Source organism: Anser brachyrhynchus (genome assembly GCF_964034855.1).
Source record: "Anser brachyrhynchus genome assembly, chromosome: 17".
Taxonomy (NCBI): Eukaryota; Metazoa; Chordata; class Aves; order Anseriformes; family Anatidae; genus Anser; species Anser brachyrhynchus.
Window position 1 is genome coordinate 2,392,248 of NC_137710.1, and position 17,573 is coordinate 2,409,820.

Genomic DNA, 17,573 nt, shown 5'->3' on the forward strand with positions numbered 1-17,573 from the left:
ACACGGGCAGCGTCTGGGCAGAGCCCGCAGATCTGGGATCCGCTTTCACAAGTCCCTTTTGTTCCCAGCCGTGCCCCAGCCCTCCCACCAGCCTCAGCGTGCCTAAAAATACCGAAGGAAAAGGCAAGGCCCCGAGCCACCAGCGGCCGGGACGGGAAAAGTTAATGGGTTGTGGGGTCAGGGCTGAGCAAGTGTTTGGCTTCAGCGAGGGGCAGGTGCCCCGGGGCGGGGGGGACACAGCCAGGAGCCCTGCGCTCCTCCTGCCTGGCTCTGTGGGAGCTCCGCATCCTCCGCCGGCCTCATCCTGACCCTTTGGGATGGGTGCTGCGTCTCAGCTGGCAGGGTGGCAGGGTGACAAGGTGGCAGGGTGGCAGGGACGGTCCCCTCCAGCTGGAGACACTGGGTGGCCGGGCAGCTGGTCTTGCTGCTTCTGGCTCTTTGGGCACCACAAATGATGGGGCCCCGCTGCTCCTTCTCTAGCTGCCGAGCAGGACCCGGTTTTGCCATGCAGACGCGTTAACGAGGCACAAAAGCTCCATTTCTGGCAGAAATATCCGCACCCCCTGGGCATGGGGGGGCTGTAGCCAAGGTGGTCCCCCCGTTGTGAGCAGCATGGGGACCTCAACAGCTTTCCACCCCAAAGAAAATGTCCCTCGGAGGGAAGGCATGCTAGCAGGGCATGGGAGCACAGCACTGAGCCTCGTTCCCCGGGCCAAATCCCCCCAAAAGAGCCCAGCAGAGGGGAAAAGCAGAGCCCCTGCCCTCCCCGAGTGACAAACACAGGTGGGTCCGGTCCCCGTGTGAGCGCCAGCGGGTCAGCATCCCAGTGTGGGAGCCGCGGGGCCTCCCGGCACCCCGCTAACCTTGAGAGCCTCCGTGTCTCGCATGTCACGCCAGGCGGTGACAACAACGAGCTGTTACTCCAGATTAGAGAGGGAGGCAGAGAGAAAGTCAGAGACAAGAGGGTCGGGGGCGGCTGGTTTACCTATTACAGCCAAAAGTGGGCAGGGGGTTATTTTTAGCCTGGAGTGAGCCGTATTTATTGTTTGGGCCCAGGGGAGAGGAGGGACTGCCTCTGAGGTTCCTCCTGCGGCACCACCAGCGCCCGAGCGAAGCCATGGTGAGCTCCGAGCTGCGGCGGGCAGGGGCAGAAGCTGCGGTGTTGGCTCTGCACCGGGATGGCTCCAAGGGGCAGGGAGCGGTGGAGGCGGCGGGGGTCCAAGGATCCCTCCTGCCCCGCCGAGGGGATGAGCAGGGGGGCATCCTGCAGGGATCAGCGGGGAGAGGAGAGGGCAGGGAGGCGCTTCCCACGTCAGCTGCAGGCAGCAGAGCTTTCTAGCTGGGGCTTTGGGGGTGCAAGCACCAGCTTTTCTCTTTCCCTTCCTCTGCGCAGCAAGGGGAAGGGCAGTTCTGCCCCCCGAATCCCTCCCGCTCCGTTCCCTCTTGGCAGAATCTCGTTTTGGAAGGGGGAAGCCGCAGGGGTGTGCGTGACCAAAGGGAGGGGATGCTCGGCGGGCCAGCAGGGTCGGGCAGGGAGCAACTCTGTCCTCATCTCCCTAAAGGACCAGCCAAAGGCATTTCTGGTTGTCTCAAACCCCTGTGCGGGAGGAGGTGGATTTTTTAATAAGCAAATGTGTTAATAAGTGCTTTGTTCTTAGTGAGAGGCCCAGAGCGGTCAGGAGACACCTAAAAATTACAGCACGCTCCTGACCCTGCACCTGAGCAGATCCCGGCCAGTTCACCCACTGCTGCCTTTCCTGGGAAAGCGATTTCCCAGCTCCTCTTTGCTCTGACCTATTTGGCAAAATTCATCAGGAAGGCAAAGAGGGAGCTGTACTTGAAGCAGGACTCTTAGAGCTCCGCAGCATCTCAGAGAACTGCAGGTGCCCCCAGCTCCTGAGCAGCACGGGGGGAAACCACCGAGCACCCAGGGACTAAAGCCCGGAGCTACCAGGAAGGGCTTGTGACTAAGCACAGGGTAGATTCAGGCTTTTATTCCACGCCATAAAAAGGCAGCGGGTTCGTGAGACATACTTGAACCCTGCAGGCACCCAAGAAAGCCAAGAAGAGGATCGAAGGTGCTAATTCCAACGTCTTCTCCATGTTCGAGCAGGCCCAGATCCAGGAATTCAAAGAGGTAGGTGGATTTGGTGGAAATGACCGAGGGGCCTCGACGCGGTGTGACCTTCAGCTCCTTCCTGCGTGCTTCCAGCTCGGTGACAGCTGCTTTGCAACGAGAGGCAGCGTGCCTGTTTTTAGTTTTTTTTTCTATAAGTGAGAAAACAACTCAGCGACACCGTTAAACGTGGGATCGTCTCAGAGCTTCCTGGGAGCCCGTGCCCCGCAGAGAAGCCGGAGGCATCCAGGGGGTCTGGGGGACATCGTTCCAGCTAGCTCCCACCGGAGCTCTTTGAGACCGACCCGTGCCCGGCTGGCACCCGGGCACGTGCAGCACCCCGGGACGGGGATAACCGGTCCCATGCTGGTGGCTCAGGCTCTCCTCCCTGCTTGGTCTCATCCTGGGGCGAGAGGGTTGTGGCCAAGGTGTAGGGTGTGCGTGGCATCAGGGTCGGGCTGCTGCGGGGAGGCATCACCCCAGGGTGCAGGGGCCAGGATTGTTCCCTCGCCGGGTGATGATCCCCAGAGCCCCATCCCGTGCAGGGCTCAAGGCGTCCTGCTCCCACCCAGCTCGATGGGAGGAGGAGGAGGAGGAGAAGGAGGAGGAGGAGGAGGAGGGCACTAGCACCTTTGCCAAGGCTGACGGCTCTCCCTCTGCCTGTGCCCCCTGCCCTCCTCCTCTACTCCCAGGCGTTCACCATCATGGACCAGAACCGGGACGGCTTCATCGACAAGGCGGATCTGAGAGATACGTTTGCTGCGCTCGGTGAGCCCCCGTTAGGAACATCCCCTCCCCAGCGCCTCTGACAGCATTAGACCCGCTAAGTGAGAAACCAGCCGGGAGCCCCCACTTAGGCTCCAGTGGTTAACTGGATCTCGTGTCTGCTTTGCTGAAAACCTGACCCCAAACCACTTCTGTCAGACAGCGTGGTCATACGTGTGGTGAATGAGAGCGGCTCACGGAGCAGCTGGTGTTTGATCCCATAGGTACTAGAGAGGACCCGCTCCTGGATTATCCCGAGCCAAATGCTCCCTTTGTTCCCCGCTGCTGAGCAGCACCTGGATGTTGCCATCCGGCAGCATCCCTGGGTTTGTGGGCGTGAGGGGGATTTGCAGGACCTGTGGGGAGCTGTGAAGTCGCAAGCTTGGCTCTCTCACCGCTGAGGCCAGCACAAGCCAGCGATGGGTCTGGGGAATCCCAAAGATCACCCGAACTCAGGAAAAAGGATGTAGGCTTTCAGTCCCCTTCATTCCTGACAAACGTAGCTGTCTGGGTACAGCTCCCACTGGCCTGCTCGTGCCACCAGTGACAGGGTCACCAGGGCCAGGAGAACTGGTGGCTTTGGCCAAAAACATCTGATGAGGACTCAGACTGATCCGTGGGGCAGTGGGGCAGGGGAATGCCCTGCTTTTTCCCCCACGAAAAGGCTCCTGTGGGTGTCCTTCAGCCCCTGATGCGCAGAGCGGAGCAGAGGTCTGCGCGCTCGCAGCCGGACGTGCCGCTCACCCAGCGCCGCTCTCCCCTAGGGCGCCTGAATGTGAAAAACGAGGAGATCGACGAGATGATAAAGGAGGCGCCCGGCCCCATCAACTTCACCGTGTTCCTCACCATGTTTGGGGAGAAACTCAAGGGTGAGGGGGTGCCCAGGGAGCTGGGGGGGGTGGGCTCACACCGCCGCCAACGTCCTGTCCCACCTGGGGAGGCCACCCAGCTCCTGGGGCCTCCATCACCCTGTAGGGTCACGGAGGCTCCTCGGAGGTCTCAGGTGGGAGCAGCCAAAGAAAGGCAGGTGGGGCTGATCTCAATATTGGTGCAGAGCCTGGGAATGGGACAGAGGGGATCAGAGCAAAGGCACTTCTGGCCTCACCCCAACTCTCCCCCCACCTGCAGGAGGGCAGGAGCAGGTCTCCGTGCCTTAATTTCCCCAGCCATTTACAACAGGCAAGCAGCTGTGATGTTCCTGTCCCCATGCAAAGAGGGGACAGATCCTGCAGTGCCTCCGAGCCTGCTAGCACCAAAGGTGGCACCAGCGGCCACGCGGGGAAGGACACTGGGTACAGCATGACTGCGACCTGCCCGCCCTGCCCGGCTGCAGCCCCTATCACTTACGGCAGCTGAGGCATGCAGCCTTCCCCCAGATCTCCTGGAGGCTCTGCGGCCCCAAGGGCCTCCTCCTGGAGCTCTATAAATACACCCAAAAGATTAGATATGCGCCGGATGCCGGGGCGGAGGCGACACAGCCTGCGTGGTGGGCACACCATGACCACGCGTCTGTCTGCTCCTCCCCGTGTCAGGGGATCCTGGCCAACACAAGAGGGCTGGGGGGGGAGGACGTCAGCTTTCCAGCAGAGCCCCCCCGTTTCCCAAATCCCACAGCGTTTCCACAGTGGGGCTATGGGAAGCAGGAGGCTCCACCTGGCTGCTTCTTCCACTGCTTCCAATGGTCACAGCCGTGTCACCTTCAGGTGCCGACCCGGAGGAGACGATCCTGAACGCATTCAAGGTGTTTGATCCGGAGGGCAAAGGGCTGAAATCCGCCTAGTGAGTGCAGGGGTGCTCGGGGGGGGGCGGATGGCTCGCACCGAGACCTGCCCGGTGCTCACTGCACTCTCTTGTTTGCAGCATCAAAGAAATGCTGATGACGCAGGGCGAGAGGTTTTCCCAGGAAGAGGTACGTGTCCCCGCCACCCCTCCGCCAGCCCCATGCACCAAAAAATCCCTGCTTGTGCCCAGGGGGTTGAAGCGAGGTGGGTTGGTGCTGGGTCCTCTTCCCTCTCCCTGCTGGGTCCCACTGCCCGGTTCAGGATCTGCTCGCGCATCCGTTTCCCGTGTGAGAGGTACGCAGCTGAAGGGCAGGGCAGGCAAAGTCGAGTTTCCATGAAATCCCACTAAAGCAAGCAATGACGTCCTGCCAGAACCCCACTGGCCACCTCTCACCCCACAGCAGGGCACGAGAGAGCTGGGGCTTCTTTGCCCCTCTCATTTCCTCGGTCAGCACAGCTGTGGGATGGGGACCGGCGCTGAAGCCACACCACAGCTTGTGCAAGCCATCAGCCCCAGCTCTCCTCCGGGCCCCAGCCACAAACCCCTCCTGTGCTGCCTCTCCACCCTGTCTCCCTCCTGGCAGGTTGACCAGATGTTCGCTGCCTTCCCTCCAGATGTCTCTGGCAACCTCGATTACAAAAACCTCGTCCATGTCATTACACACGGTGAGGAGAAGGACTAGACCACGCACGTGGCCAGCGCTGGGGTTGGCTCTGCGGGATCACCTCTCTCCAGCTCACACCGGGGATCCCTTCGCCCCTCTCCCTGGTCCTCTCCATGACGGAGATTTGCTTATTGTGGGGAAAACAGCGCTGAACAGCATCCACAATAAAGTGTATTTTGGTGAGAGGAAATCACTGGTGTGAGCAGTGCTTGGGTTTGCCTGGATGTGTGGTGTGTCTGTGCGGTGTGATGGGTGCGTGGACAGAGCTGGAATGATTCTGTGCCCTCCCAGGACAGCAGGGAGCACCCAGCAAGCGGGATCATCCAGAACATCATCACCCAGAACCCCCCCATCTCAAAACCACGTCGGGTTGTGCAGTGAGGAGAACCTGACCCAGCCTCTGCTCCCCCTCAGCACACGCTGCCCGCCCTGCCCCGGTGCTGCCGGAGCCGTGGGCTGCAGGCGAGCAGCTGCTCCCTCCCCCAGCTGTGGGTGAAACCGTGCTGAAATATCACCCGCGGAGCTTTGGGAGCCTGCGGAAGGCGTTGGGTTCCTTCCAGAGGGGACGGCAGCCGGAGCCGTGGCAGGACAGACACCGCATGAGCACAGGCGCAGAGTTTGGGGACAAGACTATTTATTCCAGCACCACCAGGCTCTCACGCCTGGATGTCGTTTCGTCCCTTCTTGCCCGTGCTGCCGGCACTGCCCCGCTCCCTCTCACAGCTCTGCAGAACCAGCTCACGCAGCCGCGCGTGGTCCAGCGGCGCCTCGACTGCCCGAGAAAATGGCCGCCTCCCTCACACACCGCCCCACGGCGCTTATATAGCTGTCGGGGCGGGGCAGGCTGGCCGCGATTGGTCGGGCGGCACAGGTGTCAGCCGGGATTGGCTGGGCCGCCAGGAGGCCATTGCGGATTGGCTGGCGGCATGGCCGTGGTCCCTCCTTCCCCACCTCACACACTCACAGGCGTCGGTGGCGTCGGCGGCGCCCTCCGGGGCGGGGGGCTGCGGGCAGAAGCGGGGCAGGTCCGTGCCCCGCAGGAGCTCGGTGCCGCCCAGCAGCGGGTTGGTGAAGGTCTGGGATGTCAGCGAGCCGTCAGCCTCCAGATAGAGCAGGACGGACTCCTTCAGCAGGAGCTCGTTGGTCTTCTTCTCCACGAGAGCTGGGCGGGAGGGAGCACAGGGTGATGAAGGAGAGTGTCAAGAACTGGGGCTCCCCTGACAGGATTTCCCTCAGCTGGTGTTGGTCCCATGGCTGGATCCCATACCCAGAGCCAAGACAAGGGCTTGGGGACGTTTGTGCAGCCAGGCTGGCTCCTGAATTGGCAGGGAATTTGACATCCCAAATTCACAATCAGCAGGGGACACGCACACGTGATGGGTCGGGGGGAAAAAACAGCTAAAAATTAAAAAAAATCAAGGAAAAGTGGACATAACAGGCACACACTGCGTGGCGAGGCAGCCCCAACCCACCAAAAAACTGCATCAGGTTCAGGTCCGTGATCTGCCCATTATCGCCAAGCTGCTCCTTGATCTTCATGGCATCACAGTCGATTTCTTTGAACAGGACCTCCATGGCAGATTTGAGCCGGCCCAGGACTTTGCTGCTCTCTTTGCATCTCTCTTCGTACTCGTTGGCTTTCTCAGTCGTTTGACTTAGCTTCTCCTATCAGCATAGGCTCTGCTAGGTGTCACAACAGCCCCCTCCTCTCTCCCACCACCCCAGTGCTGGCCAGTTCCAGTACGGACACTGGAGACATCCCAGGAGTGGCTGTGGGATGCTCCTGCCCTGTAGGGAAAAGGCCCCATGAAGGGGATCCCAAGCTCCCTATGTCACAGATGAGGCCCCAGGCTTTGAAAGACCAGGGCTGGCAGGAGCCTTTCTCTTCCCATGCCTCTCCAGACGTTTGCCAGAGCAGCACTGACAGCACCAGCCTCCCTAGGACACGTGCTGGGACCGACAGGCGCCTGCCGTCCTTGCAGGGGGAAAACCCAGCCATCCTACCTCCAGCTCCTTCAGGACATGAAGGCTGCTGCTCTCTGCATTGTCCTGGTCGGTTGTGAAGAGCATGGTTTCGTTCTGCGTAAACACGAGCACATGGAGAGGGTAGGGTTAGTGGCTGACGGCCCAACAGACGTGCACAACAGAGGCTGGAGACCATCCCTGTGCCCTGGGAGCAGGGACATCCCACCTGAGCCCCCTGGGGACCACCCCACAACAGGCAGCATTTCTTCTTGTTCCAGCCAGCTTTGCACAAGGCTGAAGCGGCCCTTGGCTCTCCTGGAGCTCTTTTCTTTTGCAATATTTTTGCTGGGTGCACGGTGGCAGCATTGAGACAGTTTTAGCTCCGAGCAGGCAGCTTTCTGCCTGCTGGAGTTGTATTTTTGGCTACCCTTTGCTTTCCCCTAAGCACACCCGTGTGAGCCAGGCCCTGGTGTGATTGATGCTGGATGCGTAGAGGATGAAAAACCCACCCCAGCCCCAAGTATTCTCCGAAGCAGGCATGAAGGGCCTCGGAGCAGGACTGAAACAAACCTGCAGGTCCTTGATGCTCTGCTGCAGCTTCTCCGTCTCATTGTTCAGCTCGGTGGCGTAGCTGAAGTAGGCAAAGTTCTTCCCTTCCTTTTCAATGAACCCATTCGCCAGCTGGTCGATGTCCCCGTTCTCCGCCAGCTCCAGCAGCCGCTTGTAAGCCACCTCCCGGCTCTCGAAGCTCTCCCCTTGCCTCCGCTTTGCCTTCCGGGCTGCCTTCAAGGCTGAGGGGAGACAGAAAATCTGAGCCGTGCATGTCCCTACCAGTATAGTTCTTGTCTGTGGGTGTGGAGTGGTTTAACAGGGACCTTGGGACAAAGGGGGAGCAGTGCTGGAGGGGCAACGAGCTCCTCTAATTTCTAATTTCCCCAGGAAATTAAGCAGGGAGCTCACAGTCTGCGTAGGAATGGGGCAAACTCATCAGGAACATTCCCTAGGAGGAAAAAAAGACCTAAAGTCGTGGAAACCAAGACACACGGTGCTCATATATCACTCTTCATCCTTTTCACCTCGTTTGGGGCTGGGAGCGTTCCCCTGAGCTTCCCTGCCCTGAGGATGGTGAAGGAGGAGGGGAGATGCCGTGCCTTTGGGCTGCAGAGCTACGAGCTGCTGAAAGCAGCCCCCTCCCACCCTGCAGACTCCTGGTTTGCGGTTTCAGTTACAGGGGGCTTCTCTCATGTGCTACCTTCTTTCTTTTTGGCCTCTTCCTCCAATTCAGAGCGATCCGTGAATTTGGCGAGCACAAAGGTTTTCAGCTTGTTCTCCTGGTGACGGATGCGCTCCCGCTCCTGCACCTCGACGTTGTACTGGACAGTGTCTTTGCTGTGCCTTTCGTTCATGGCTGAAATCCTCGCCAGAGCCTCCACCCTGCACGTGGAGAGCTCCAAGTTACACCGTGCGCAGGTGGAAAGCAGCACGGGTAGAAGGATTTGTGTTCCTGACCCAACTTATTGCAGCCGGGTCACTCAGACCGCAGCCTGGTTGACCTCTGCTCCTGGTCCCCAAGCAGGGGCAGTGCCCCCCATCCCAAAAAACATCCGGGGTAGGTGGAATGAACACCCTGGCAGTACCGATCTCCCTTCACAGAGACCCCTAGCCCTTAGGCAGCTCCCAGTCCCAGACAAGAGGGGCTGTAACCCATCTCTCTTCCCACTGACACCAGTCACAGAAGTTGCCCTGGCCTCAGAGGGCTCGCGAGGCCACGCACCGCTGCTCGTATGCCTGCGTGGACTGCTCCACGGCGGCGTCCATCCTGCTCTTCTGCTGGTCCAGATGCTTACGGAGCTTCGCGTAGAAGTTGTCCAGGATGGCTTTCTGGATTCGAAGGTTTTCGATCTCTTCTCGGAGCTTGTTATTGGCGGCCAGGATGGTATCAAAACGGACTGTGACCTGGGGAGAGGGAAGCAAAAGGTTTGCGGCTGGTGCAGGGCTGGGTCTGCGCTGAAAGACCTTGACCGGGGCTAGGACAGACACGGCGCAAGAGATCTGAAGCAGGCCCTGCACTGTTCTCCTCCCAAGGATGATCTCAGCAGAGAGCTGGAGCTGACATTGTCCAGGGCAAAGTGGCTCCAGGCAGCTCGGTTTTGTCACTAAACAGGTGCAGACCTTTGGGCTTCTTGGCTTGGAACACGTGCTACATTTGGGTCACGGAGCTTGAAGGAGCCTTTGAGATATTCTGGGATTATTCAGGGCAGGGGAAGAAGCCGAGTCCTTCGCACAGTTTGCGTGAACCAAATGCATCCGTGTCGTTACCCTTCGTCCTGATCAAGAAGCATTTTGCACGCAGGCCCTAGCGTGGCCCCACGTCGTGTCCAAAGCCTTGCAAAATGTTTGCTTACATTGTTTAGACGCATCTCCAGGGTCTGAATCTGGTTTTGCAGCCATTTGCTACTGTTTGCTTGCTTCACCTTCGTTGCTATCAGGTTTTGCCTCACAATCTTTTTTTGCAGCTCCAGGATCTGCACACACACAGAAAAAATAAATACATAATCCCCACCCCTGCATTCTGGATTCTTGTCAGGACACTCAGCCAAAGAAAATACCCTCTGTTGACCTGAGCTACAGCAACCACGTTATTAATGAGCTCACAGTTATGGAAGTATCTCCAATCCCAAAGGATCCCATTCTGCACACGCAGAATGACTGGGAACCGCTTTATTCTCATGTCACCAAGGAAATGAAGCTGCCTCCAGAGGGAAATTCAGCGGGCGTTGAGCAAGGCACAGCAACGCTCTTTGTAGGGTGGAAGAGGCAACGAGGACAGATTTTTGGTGGTGGTTCCCGTGCTGGCCACACAGCGATCTGCGCAGTCCTCCCTGGGAACGAGCGGAGGAAAATGTTTGCCAGAACTGGAGGGCTGCCAGCGGAAATAAATCCGCGAGGCGAACGAAGCAGCTGGAGAACAATGAAGCCGGGGGCAGGTGGGAGAGCTGTGACTCAGCCACGAAATCCTGAAGTCCCGAACCGAAAGCTAACCCCGTTATGGAAAGCTCTGCAGCATCTCCAGCAACTGCGAATCCCCTGAGCGCGTTCCCTGACTTCTGTCACGGGGAACTAGCTCGGGGCAGAGGGCTGCAGGAACCTGTCACTTCTGTAGCACCCCATTTTCCCTGGCCCCCCACCCAGTGTTGACCAAACCAAAGCAGTCTGTCCTTCGGAGAAGCTGTAGGGCTTTTCAGATTTTGCTCAACCAACCCTTCCATTTTTTTTTTTGCCTCTTTTTCTGGAACGGAAAAAGTGCAGGGGAATGCACAGGGATGTTGTGTGACCATCCAAGGGGAGCTGCAGACACCGGAGGGACAACGAGGACTGGAGCTGGACCTCAGTCTCCCAGCCAGCGCTGCTGACTCGAATGGGAGCCTGGCTGTATCCACTCATCCCTGTCCTGTTTCCTTTGCGCAGAGGCAGCTTTATATTCCAGGGCCTGAATTAAATTCTTTTTACGTACTGGAGTAAATTCATTCCATGGCTCTGCTCTGCTGTATCGTGCTCGGCCGGGGACCTGTTCGGACGCTCTTACCTGGCTGTCCTGCTCAGCTAGCAGGGCTTTTCTGTCTCTGATCAGGCAGTCGTACTGATCCTTGGTCTGCAAGAGGCACTTGAGCTCCATACGATTTCTGTCGTCCTGCATCACGTTTCTCAGGGAGCTGATCTGGCTCAGTGTTAACGACATCCCCCTGTGTTCTTCCTTCAGCGACTCTATTTCTTTCCTACAGAAGAAGAAGGACAAACGGCATGAAGCACATCCCTCCTGCAGTGCTGGGGCAGGTCCTCACCCCTCTCCATCCCAGCACCGGAGATCTCAGCATGAACCCCACGGAGCCCGGCGGGGTTGTGCTCACTCCTGGGCGTGTATCTGCTGCCTCACGTTGGCACCGAAACATTTCCTCTTCTCCGCGGAGATCCGAAACTGCTTCTGCAGTCTGCTGAACTCTGCCTCGACGCGACATTCCTTCTCCTTCGCGGTGAAGTCTGAGAGCGTGCGCCTCAACCCAGACCCCCTCAGCTGCTACAGACAGGGAAAAATGTAAATAAAAAAAAAAAAAGAAAGCTTGGTCACTGCAGCTCGTCTGGGCGCAGGTTAATGCCACCACACCTCCAGTGGTGTGGCACACCCCCGCTGCTTCCTCCTAATGTACTCGTTGCCACCCAAAGCCCCGAGCCAGGCAGACTGTGCGAGTATTTCTGATCCTCTTCAGAGCAAAGTCCGTTGTGCTTCGGTTTTTACCTTCGAGCGCTTCATTTTTCCCGTCTGACTCCACCGTTCGCTCTGCAGAGACCTCGACGCGGGACGGGGGAGCCTTCCCGGGGACCAGCCTGGTTTCCAAGGGGAGAAATGAAACCTGGGGACAGGGATGGGGACAGGACGGTCACACTGATGCCACGGGCCGGCTCAGGGTCGTGGCGGCGCTGCCCTGCCCAGCCCCGAGCACCCGCTTGCGTGTTTGGCACAGCAGGAAACCGCCGCAGATGGCTGCGCGATGGATAAAGGAGAGTTTTGTACTGATGTCGTCCCCAAACACGCTCCTCTTGCCCGCTGGATAAGCAGGGGGAGAACAGATGGTTCGAGCTGTTCTACCCCGAGCCGTACCTGGGTTTCCATAGAAATCCCACTGAGGCTGGGCCCCCCCTCCGTGCCGGTGGGCAGAGCCCCCGGGGAGCCCGTGGGGCCATCAGCTCATGCACGGCTGCAGCCACGGAGGGCGCAAGGGGCTGATCCTGCAAACCCTCGCCCCCCAGCTGTGGCAGACACCCATGGGTGCTCCCCTGTCCGTCCATCCGCCCCCGATGCTCACCCTGCCGCAGGGCTCTGCGGTTCCTCTCCAGAGCCAAGGAAGCAGTTGGGGTTTTCCTGGGGAAAATCCCTCGCTCCCAGTGGGAAGCACGGGAAGGATGAGACCCAGCACGGAGCGGGGAGGGCCAGCAGCCGGTCCTGAGCCTCCTGGAACCGGTGCTGGCCTGGTTGCCGCGGCGGCATCGCCGCACCGGAGCGCGGCTGGGGACCGCGCGGGGACTCCGGCAAGGTGGATGGTTTGGAAACCGACCCTGAAAGCAGCCCTGAAGCGGGTGCTCTGATGTCTTCCTGATCGTGCGTCCACAGCAGGCAGAAACCTTCATTTACCTGCTCTGTTTCCCTCTGAAGTGTTTAATTTTATCCCGTTACCTGGGAATTTGAAGCCTTTCGCTCCGACCGGAGGGCAGCACCTGGAGCCTGGCCGTCCCCAGCAGCTCCCTGGGCTTTCTTCCTGATTTTTTTTTTCTTTCCAGTTTTGCTTGGAGAGGCAGCAGCCACCATCTCGCCAAGGCAGAGGTACCCCCTGTCCAAAGAGCCCAACAGCTGGCACTGCCAACACACCTGGGGAAGGACCCTGGGGACAGAGACTTGGGGGCAGCCAATGCGGGGGACAAATTCAGGATTCACACCTGCTCCTCTCCCTTCCGCGCAGGGAAGCACACAGCCTGACTCACAAGAACCATAAAAATCCCTTCCCTGTAAGACGGAGAGCGTGGTCGGCTCCTTCCCAGGGCGGTTGGGCTGCTTCGCGAGGCTCAGATCCCCGGGGCAGAAGCACGAGATGGCACCGGAGGCTGCAGCCGGGCATTGCAGCGCTGTTTTTTGCAGCCCTGGTGTTGCTCAGCTCTGGGATGAAGCTGAGCGCAGGGCGTCTGCTTCCCAGTTCGTACATCTGCAGCCAGTGCAGTTAGTTCAGGTGACGAACAAAACCCCCAAGCAGCTCATCGCTCCTGAGACTGCGCCTGCCCTTCATCCCGGAGACTTCGATGAGCTAATGAGCCGGCCACCAAGTTCCAGGCTAATTCACCGACAGGTAGGCTCTGAGGATGTGTTTAACTGGAAATTATTTTTACAGAAGAAAGCAGAACGTGGCACTGGATAACAAAAATCCCTACCACGGGCAGAGCAGCCCTGGGAAGGCACCAGAGCCTGTGCAGCCACCCTGGGTCCGGGGAAAGCTCGCTGAGCTTTTCGTGCTGTTTCTGCATGATGGACACCTCCGAGGGGCAGTAACGACAGCATCTCGGGGATCAGATCCTCACTCATGTGGCCTCAGTTCTCCCTTCTCTCCAGCTGGTTTCCCTTCACCCTCAGCAGAGTCAAACCTCTGGTTCAGCACAAAGGCAGTGCTGCAGGGCTGGGCATTATTTTCCCCGAAACAACACTGCTGAGTGCCTCAAAAGCTGTCCTAGAGAGCCTGGTTTCCCTTGGCATGGCCTTGTCCAGCCTCAAAATACAGCCCCAAAATACAGCCCCAAAATACAGCCCCAAAATATCATCCATCCTCGTGGTCCTTCTCGATGGACCAACTCTCAATTGTTTAAGCCACGAGCAAGTCAGTAAATTAAACTACTGAGGAGCAATCTGATTTGGTAGAGTCTGTATCTGTCACACTCGTTGCAGGAGCATTTGTTTTACTAAAAGGAACTGTTTTCACCCAAACAATGCTCGCTGTCAGACTCCTCTGAACCAGCGTGACTTCATTGTCTGGCCGGACCTTCAGGCTGCGGCTGAGAAGAACGGTAATTAGAGCAGGACGAGATCAGCTGTAGCATCTGAACGCAACGAACCTCTATCTTCTGGAAGAAACCAAAGAAAAGTAACTTTTGGTGCAATTTTCCTTTTAACCCACCTTCCCTGACTTAATAGATACACTTAGCGTTAACTGACGTGGAGAAATTACTCCTTCAGCTGCAGATTTGGCGTCTAATTAAGCCTGCTGGAACTGTTTTAAGGGCCGTATTCTCACCTGTGCAGCCAGCGTAAATCCTTCCTGATTTCGGTGCTATTTGCACAGATTTCCCCGTTTCACACGGTCCGGTGAAATGGGGGCTGCGGGGGCTGCCAGGCTGGGCCGGTTCTCGTCTGAGCTCACCTGCCCGCGGGCGGCCCTACAATGCCCGGGCAAATCTCTGGGGTGAGCTGCAGAATCAGGCCCGTATTTTCATGCAAATGTAATATATTCGTGTTACTTAATCCCTATTTATAACAAATCCAGAACTTAATTCTACTTAACCCGTCTTCGGTGTTTGACACATGAAATCTGTGAGTCAGAGGGCTATATATGGAACTGTCAAAACTTTCTTTCCCTCCCCCCCCCCCCAAAAGCCTGTATTAAATCATAAACTCCCAGCAGCAGCACTGGGAGCACCGGGAAGATGCTGGCATTACTAAGGCAGCACGGGATGGGGAGCTAGCTTCTCGGCCAGAAGCCCCATAACAAAACCCGGCAGAACAAGCCCCGAATTCAGACGCCCAAGGTCCATTACTGCCAAAACGTCACGTAGGTAGCAGGACGGGAGGGAGACGTCCCCGTGCGGGCACACGGCCCCGCGTTTGAAGAGGAATCGGTGTGAAGTGAGGGGAGAGGAGGCTGCCAGCCGCACAGCTGTCATCCCTCTCCGCTCGGAGGAAACGGTCACCGAGCGTTTCCTGCAGATGGGCTTCTTCCGAATTGCTGACACCGGGCGAAACGCGGCTTCCAGCAGCGAGCTGACTCCCTCGTGACATTCCTCCGTGCTCTTATAGGGCGATTTTAGTTCCCCAGGACTTGACTTTGAAAAACCAAAGCTCTCTCCCACCACTGGCTCAGCCCTAATAACAGGGATTTGCTTCGGCAGCCGTGCTGAATTACAGACGTCTCTGACTGCAGAGGTGGCCGAGCCGAATTGCTGCTCAGGGGCTGCTGCTGCAGGTGGGCAGACACAGAATAAAAACAGCTGGGGACACGCTGTCTGAGCCACCTCTGTCTGAAAGCAGTGAAAGCCCTCTGAAAATCTCACTGCCCTTGGGTCAAACCGGCATCACAGCAGGCGCTCACACGCTGCGGGAAATTTTAGCTGCAGCAGTGGGAGAGAAGAGGTATCGGAGAGGCCAAGGACAGAGCGGTTTGCAGAAGCTGCTGTCGCTTGGGATCCTGCCTGCCCAGGCCCCAGGCTCTCCCTGCAGGGATTTTTTTTGGCTGTGACGCAGGCGAAGCCGTACCAAGTAAGGTTCTCAGCAGGGCTGCTGAACCCCTAACCGCTTCGGAGGGACACAGCCGTTTTGCAGCATAAAACCCGAGCAGGAGGCAAGTCCTGCTCCGGGTTTGGGATGCTCACTGCAAGAGCTCTGAAATGCCGGCGGGACGCTTGGCTAGGTCAAACACTCAGCCTAATAAATCCCCTCCGTGACCTCGCAGGTCTCCCCAGAGAAGTCCGTCGGCAGATCTGGAAATCCTCGATGCCAGATCCGGCTGGAGAGCACCAGGAAGACGGGCAGGAGGTGTCTGAGGACGGCAGGACATTGCTGTGGGGTCGGAAAGGGAAGCCCCTTCCCTGCCCATCCCCGTGGCTTTGTGTCAGCTCGGGGCTGAGCCGGGCAGCCCGGCAGCAGGCGGCGGGTACAGCCGGTTTTAGAAGAGCTATTTCCAATTAATCACCGCTGATCACCATCCCGTGCAGTGCTCTGGATCAGGACTAAGAACACGGTATTAGTTGAGCGTGCTCTGGAAGTGGCTTAAGGCGAGTGAGGATTGGCCTATATAAGATCACTCAGGGAAACTATTTTGAATTAACATTTAAAAGCAATTAATTACACTGCTGTATGGGTGTTCTGCACCATCTGCATTCGGTTTCTCTTATTTTATTTTTTTTCAAAATCAAGTGAAGACTGCTTGATTGCTGGGTAGGGCATGGGCACGGGAGGAAAGGATCCTGGAGGAAAGGACCCTCAAACCCCAGAAAAAGCAGGACGCCAGGGTGAACCTGCCTTGAGGAACCATAGCCCTGCTCGTGCCCGGCGTGTTTTTTTGGGACAGTCCCAGACCTTTTTGTCTCCAAGACCTCGGCTTTACGGGAGAGGTTTGCACACCCCAGGGTGTTCCCTTCCGACAGCAACCGCGGCACCAGGAAAGAAACCGGGTGCACCGACTGCTCTCCTTCAGGCTCGGTGATGCTAAAGCCCATGTAAATAGGTGGCAGTGCGAGGCATTAGTGCAGCCAGAAGCCGGCAAATGACAGCCACGGATCACCAGGGCTGCCTGAATGTGGCGTGGCGGCCGTGTGGCAGGAGCAGAAAACCAGGGCAAGAGCAGCAGCAGGTCGGTGGCAGGGCAAGGCAGGGCTCCCTCGGCACAAGCCTCGCTGGAGAGAAACCATCCCGGCAGAGCTGCCTGCAGCCTTTTGCTTTGATTTAGGACGTGTCCCCTAGTAATTACCCTGCCTCGGCCCTTCCATTTTTCCGAGGCGATATTTCAGAGCAGCGCGCGCGCTGAGAATAGCCGCTTCCCCAGCCTACCGCCGGCACCTCAGCCCTTCCCCGAAGGAGGAACAGATTGTTCTGAACAGTCTGGTCCATTTGCCATTTATACGAGCTGGCTGGGCTTGCTGTTTATTGCCGCTCACTCAGCAGCTGATCTTTTGCAAGACGGGAGCCATCGGCTGCCTCCCCTCCTGCCAGCCCTTGCTCCATGCCCCTTGTCGCTAGTCCAAGGCTTTTTGTGGGACATGGGCTGGTTTTGGTAACAGGCGGTTGTTACTTCAGAGTTGGTCTAAATTCAAGCTTTATTAAGCAAATCCCAAGGGTTCAGGCTGAATAGTTCTCCTAGTGCAAGTCTGGAGTGTCTCCTGAGGAAAGGCAGAAGTGATGCTAATGGCAGCCGGGTTACGGGGAGTCCTGCTGGGTGTTTTGCTTTGTGTCTTAGTGCGCATCGATGGGGCTGGTTCAGAAGGAACCTGCACAGCTTGGAACCAGGCTGGAAGACAGAGCTGGTTTTTCATCCCGCTGCTGTCAGGCTGGGAGACAGAGCTGGTTTCCCACCCTGCTGCTGACAGTGACCTGCCCACGCCTGGGCTGGGGGTGCGGGACCGTCCTGCCCCACCGGCCCCGTGTGCTCCCTGCTTTCACAGCAGCCCTTCCCCAGGAGGGACCCGCAGGGACAGCAGGGTGGCACGGCCAGGGAGGGCTGTGCTGGACAGGGCGCAGGGACACGGGGATGCAGGGACACAGGGACACGAGGACACAAGGACACAGCCACCCCATGCCTGCTCGGGTGGGAGGAGAGGAGCAGGAGGCAGCAGAGCTGCACCAGTTGCTTGGCAACTCCCCTGCAGATCCATCCTGCCAGAAAACCTTTTCTCCATCACCAATGCCCCATCCTTCAGCCGCCCTTCCAGCTGCACCCGGCTTCCTCGAGCCTCCAAAGTTACTGGTCAAACCTG

The 17,573-nt window shown here is 58.1% G+C and overlaps 2 protein-coding genes across 2 annotated transcripts; one reads left to right on the top strand and one right to left on the bottom strand.

Annotated features, from left to right (window-relative positions):
- Window positions 1-1,050: 1,050 nt before the first annotated feature.
- Window positions 1,051-5,517, top strand: MYL2 (myosin light chain 2). Its single transcript, XM_080559413.1, has 7 exons — window positions 1,051-1,120; window positions 2,048-2,137; window positions 2,809-2,884; window positions 3,646-3,750; window positions 4,585-4,660; window positions 4,742-4,790; window positions 5,247-5,517. The coding sequence occupies exons 1-7, from the start codon at window positions 1,118-1,120 to the stop codon at window positions 5,343-5,345; spliced, it is 498 nt and encodes a 165-aa protein (XP_080415539.1). The 5' UTR covers window positions 1,051-1,117; the 3' UTR covers window positions 5,346-5,517.
- CCDC63 (coiled-coil domain containing 63) lies at window positions 5,245-14,647 on the bottom strand. Its single transcript, XM_080559408.1, has 11 exons — window positions 11,587-14,647; window positions 11,201-11,364; window positions 10,879-11,068; window positions 9,698-9,817; window positions 9,067-9,248; window positions 8,545-8,726; window positions 7,863-8,083; window positions 7,332-7,406; window positions 6,800-6,992; window positions 6,292-6,489; window positions 5,245-6,099 (listed from the first exon to the last, which is right to left on the bottom strand). Exons 1-11 carry the CDS (start codon window positions 11,599-11,601, stop codon window positions 5,984-5,986), a joined length of 1,656 nt encoding a protein of 551 aa, XP_080415534.1. The 5' UTR covers window positions 11,602-14,647; the 3' UTR covers window positions 5,245-5,983.
- Between the last annotated feature and the right edge of the window lie 2,926 nt (window positions 14,648-17,573).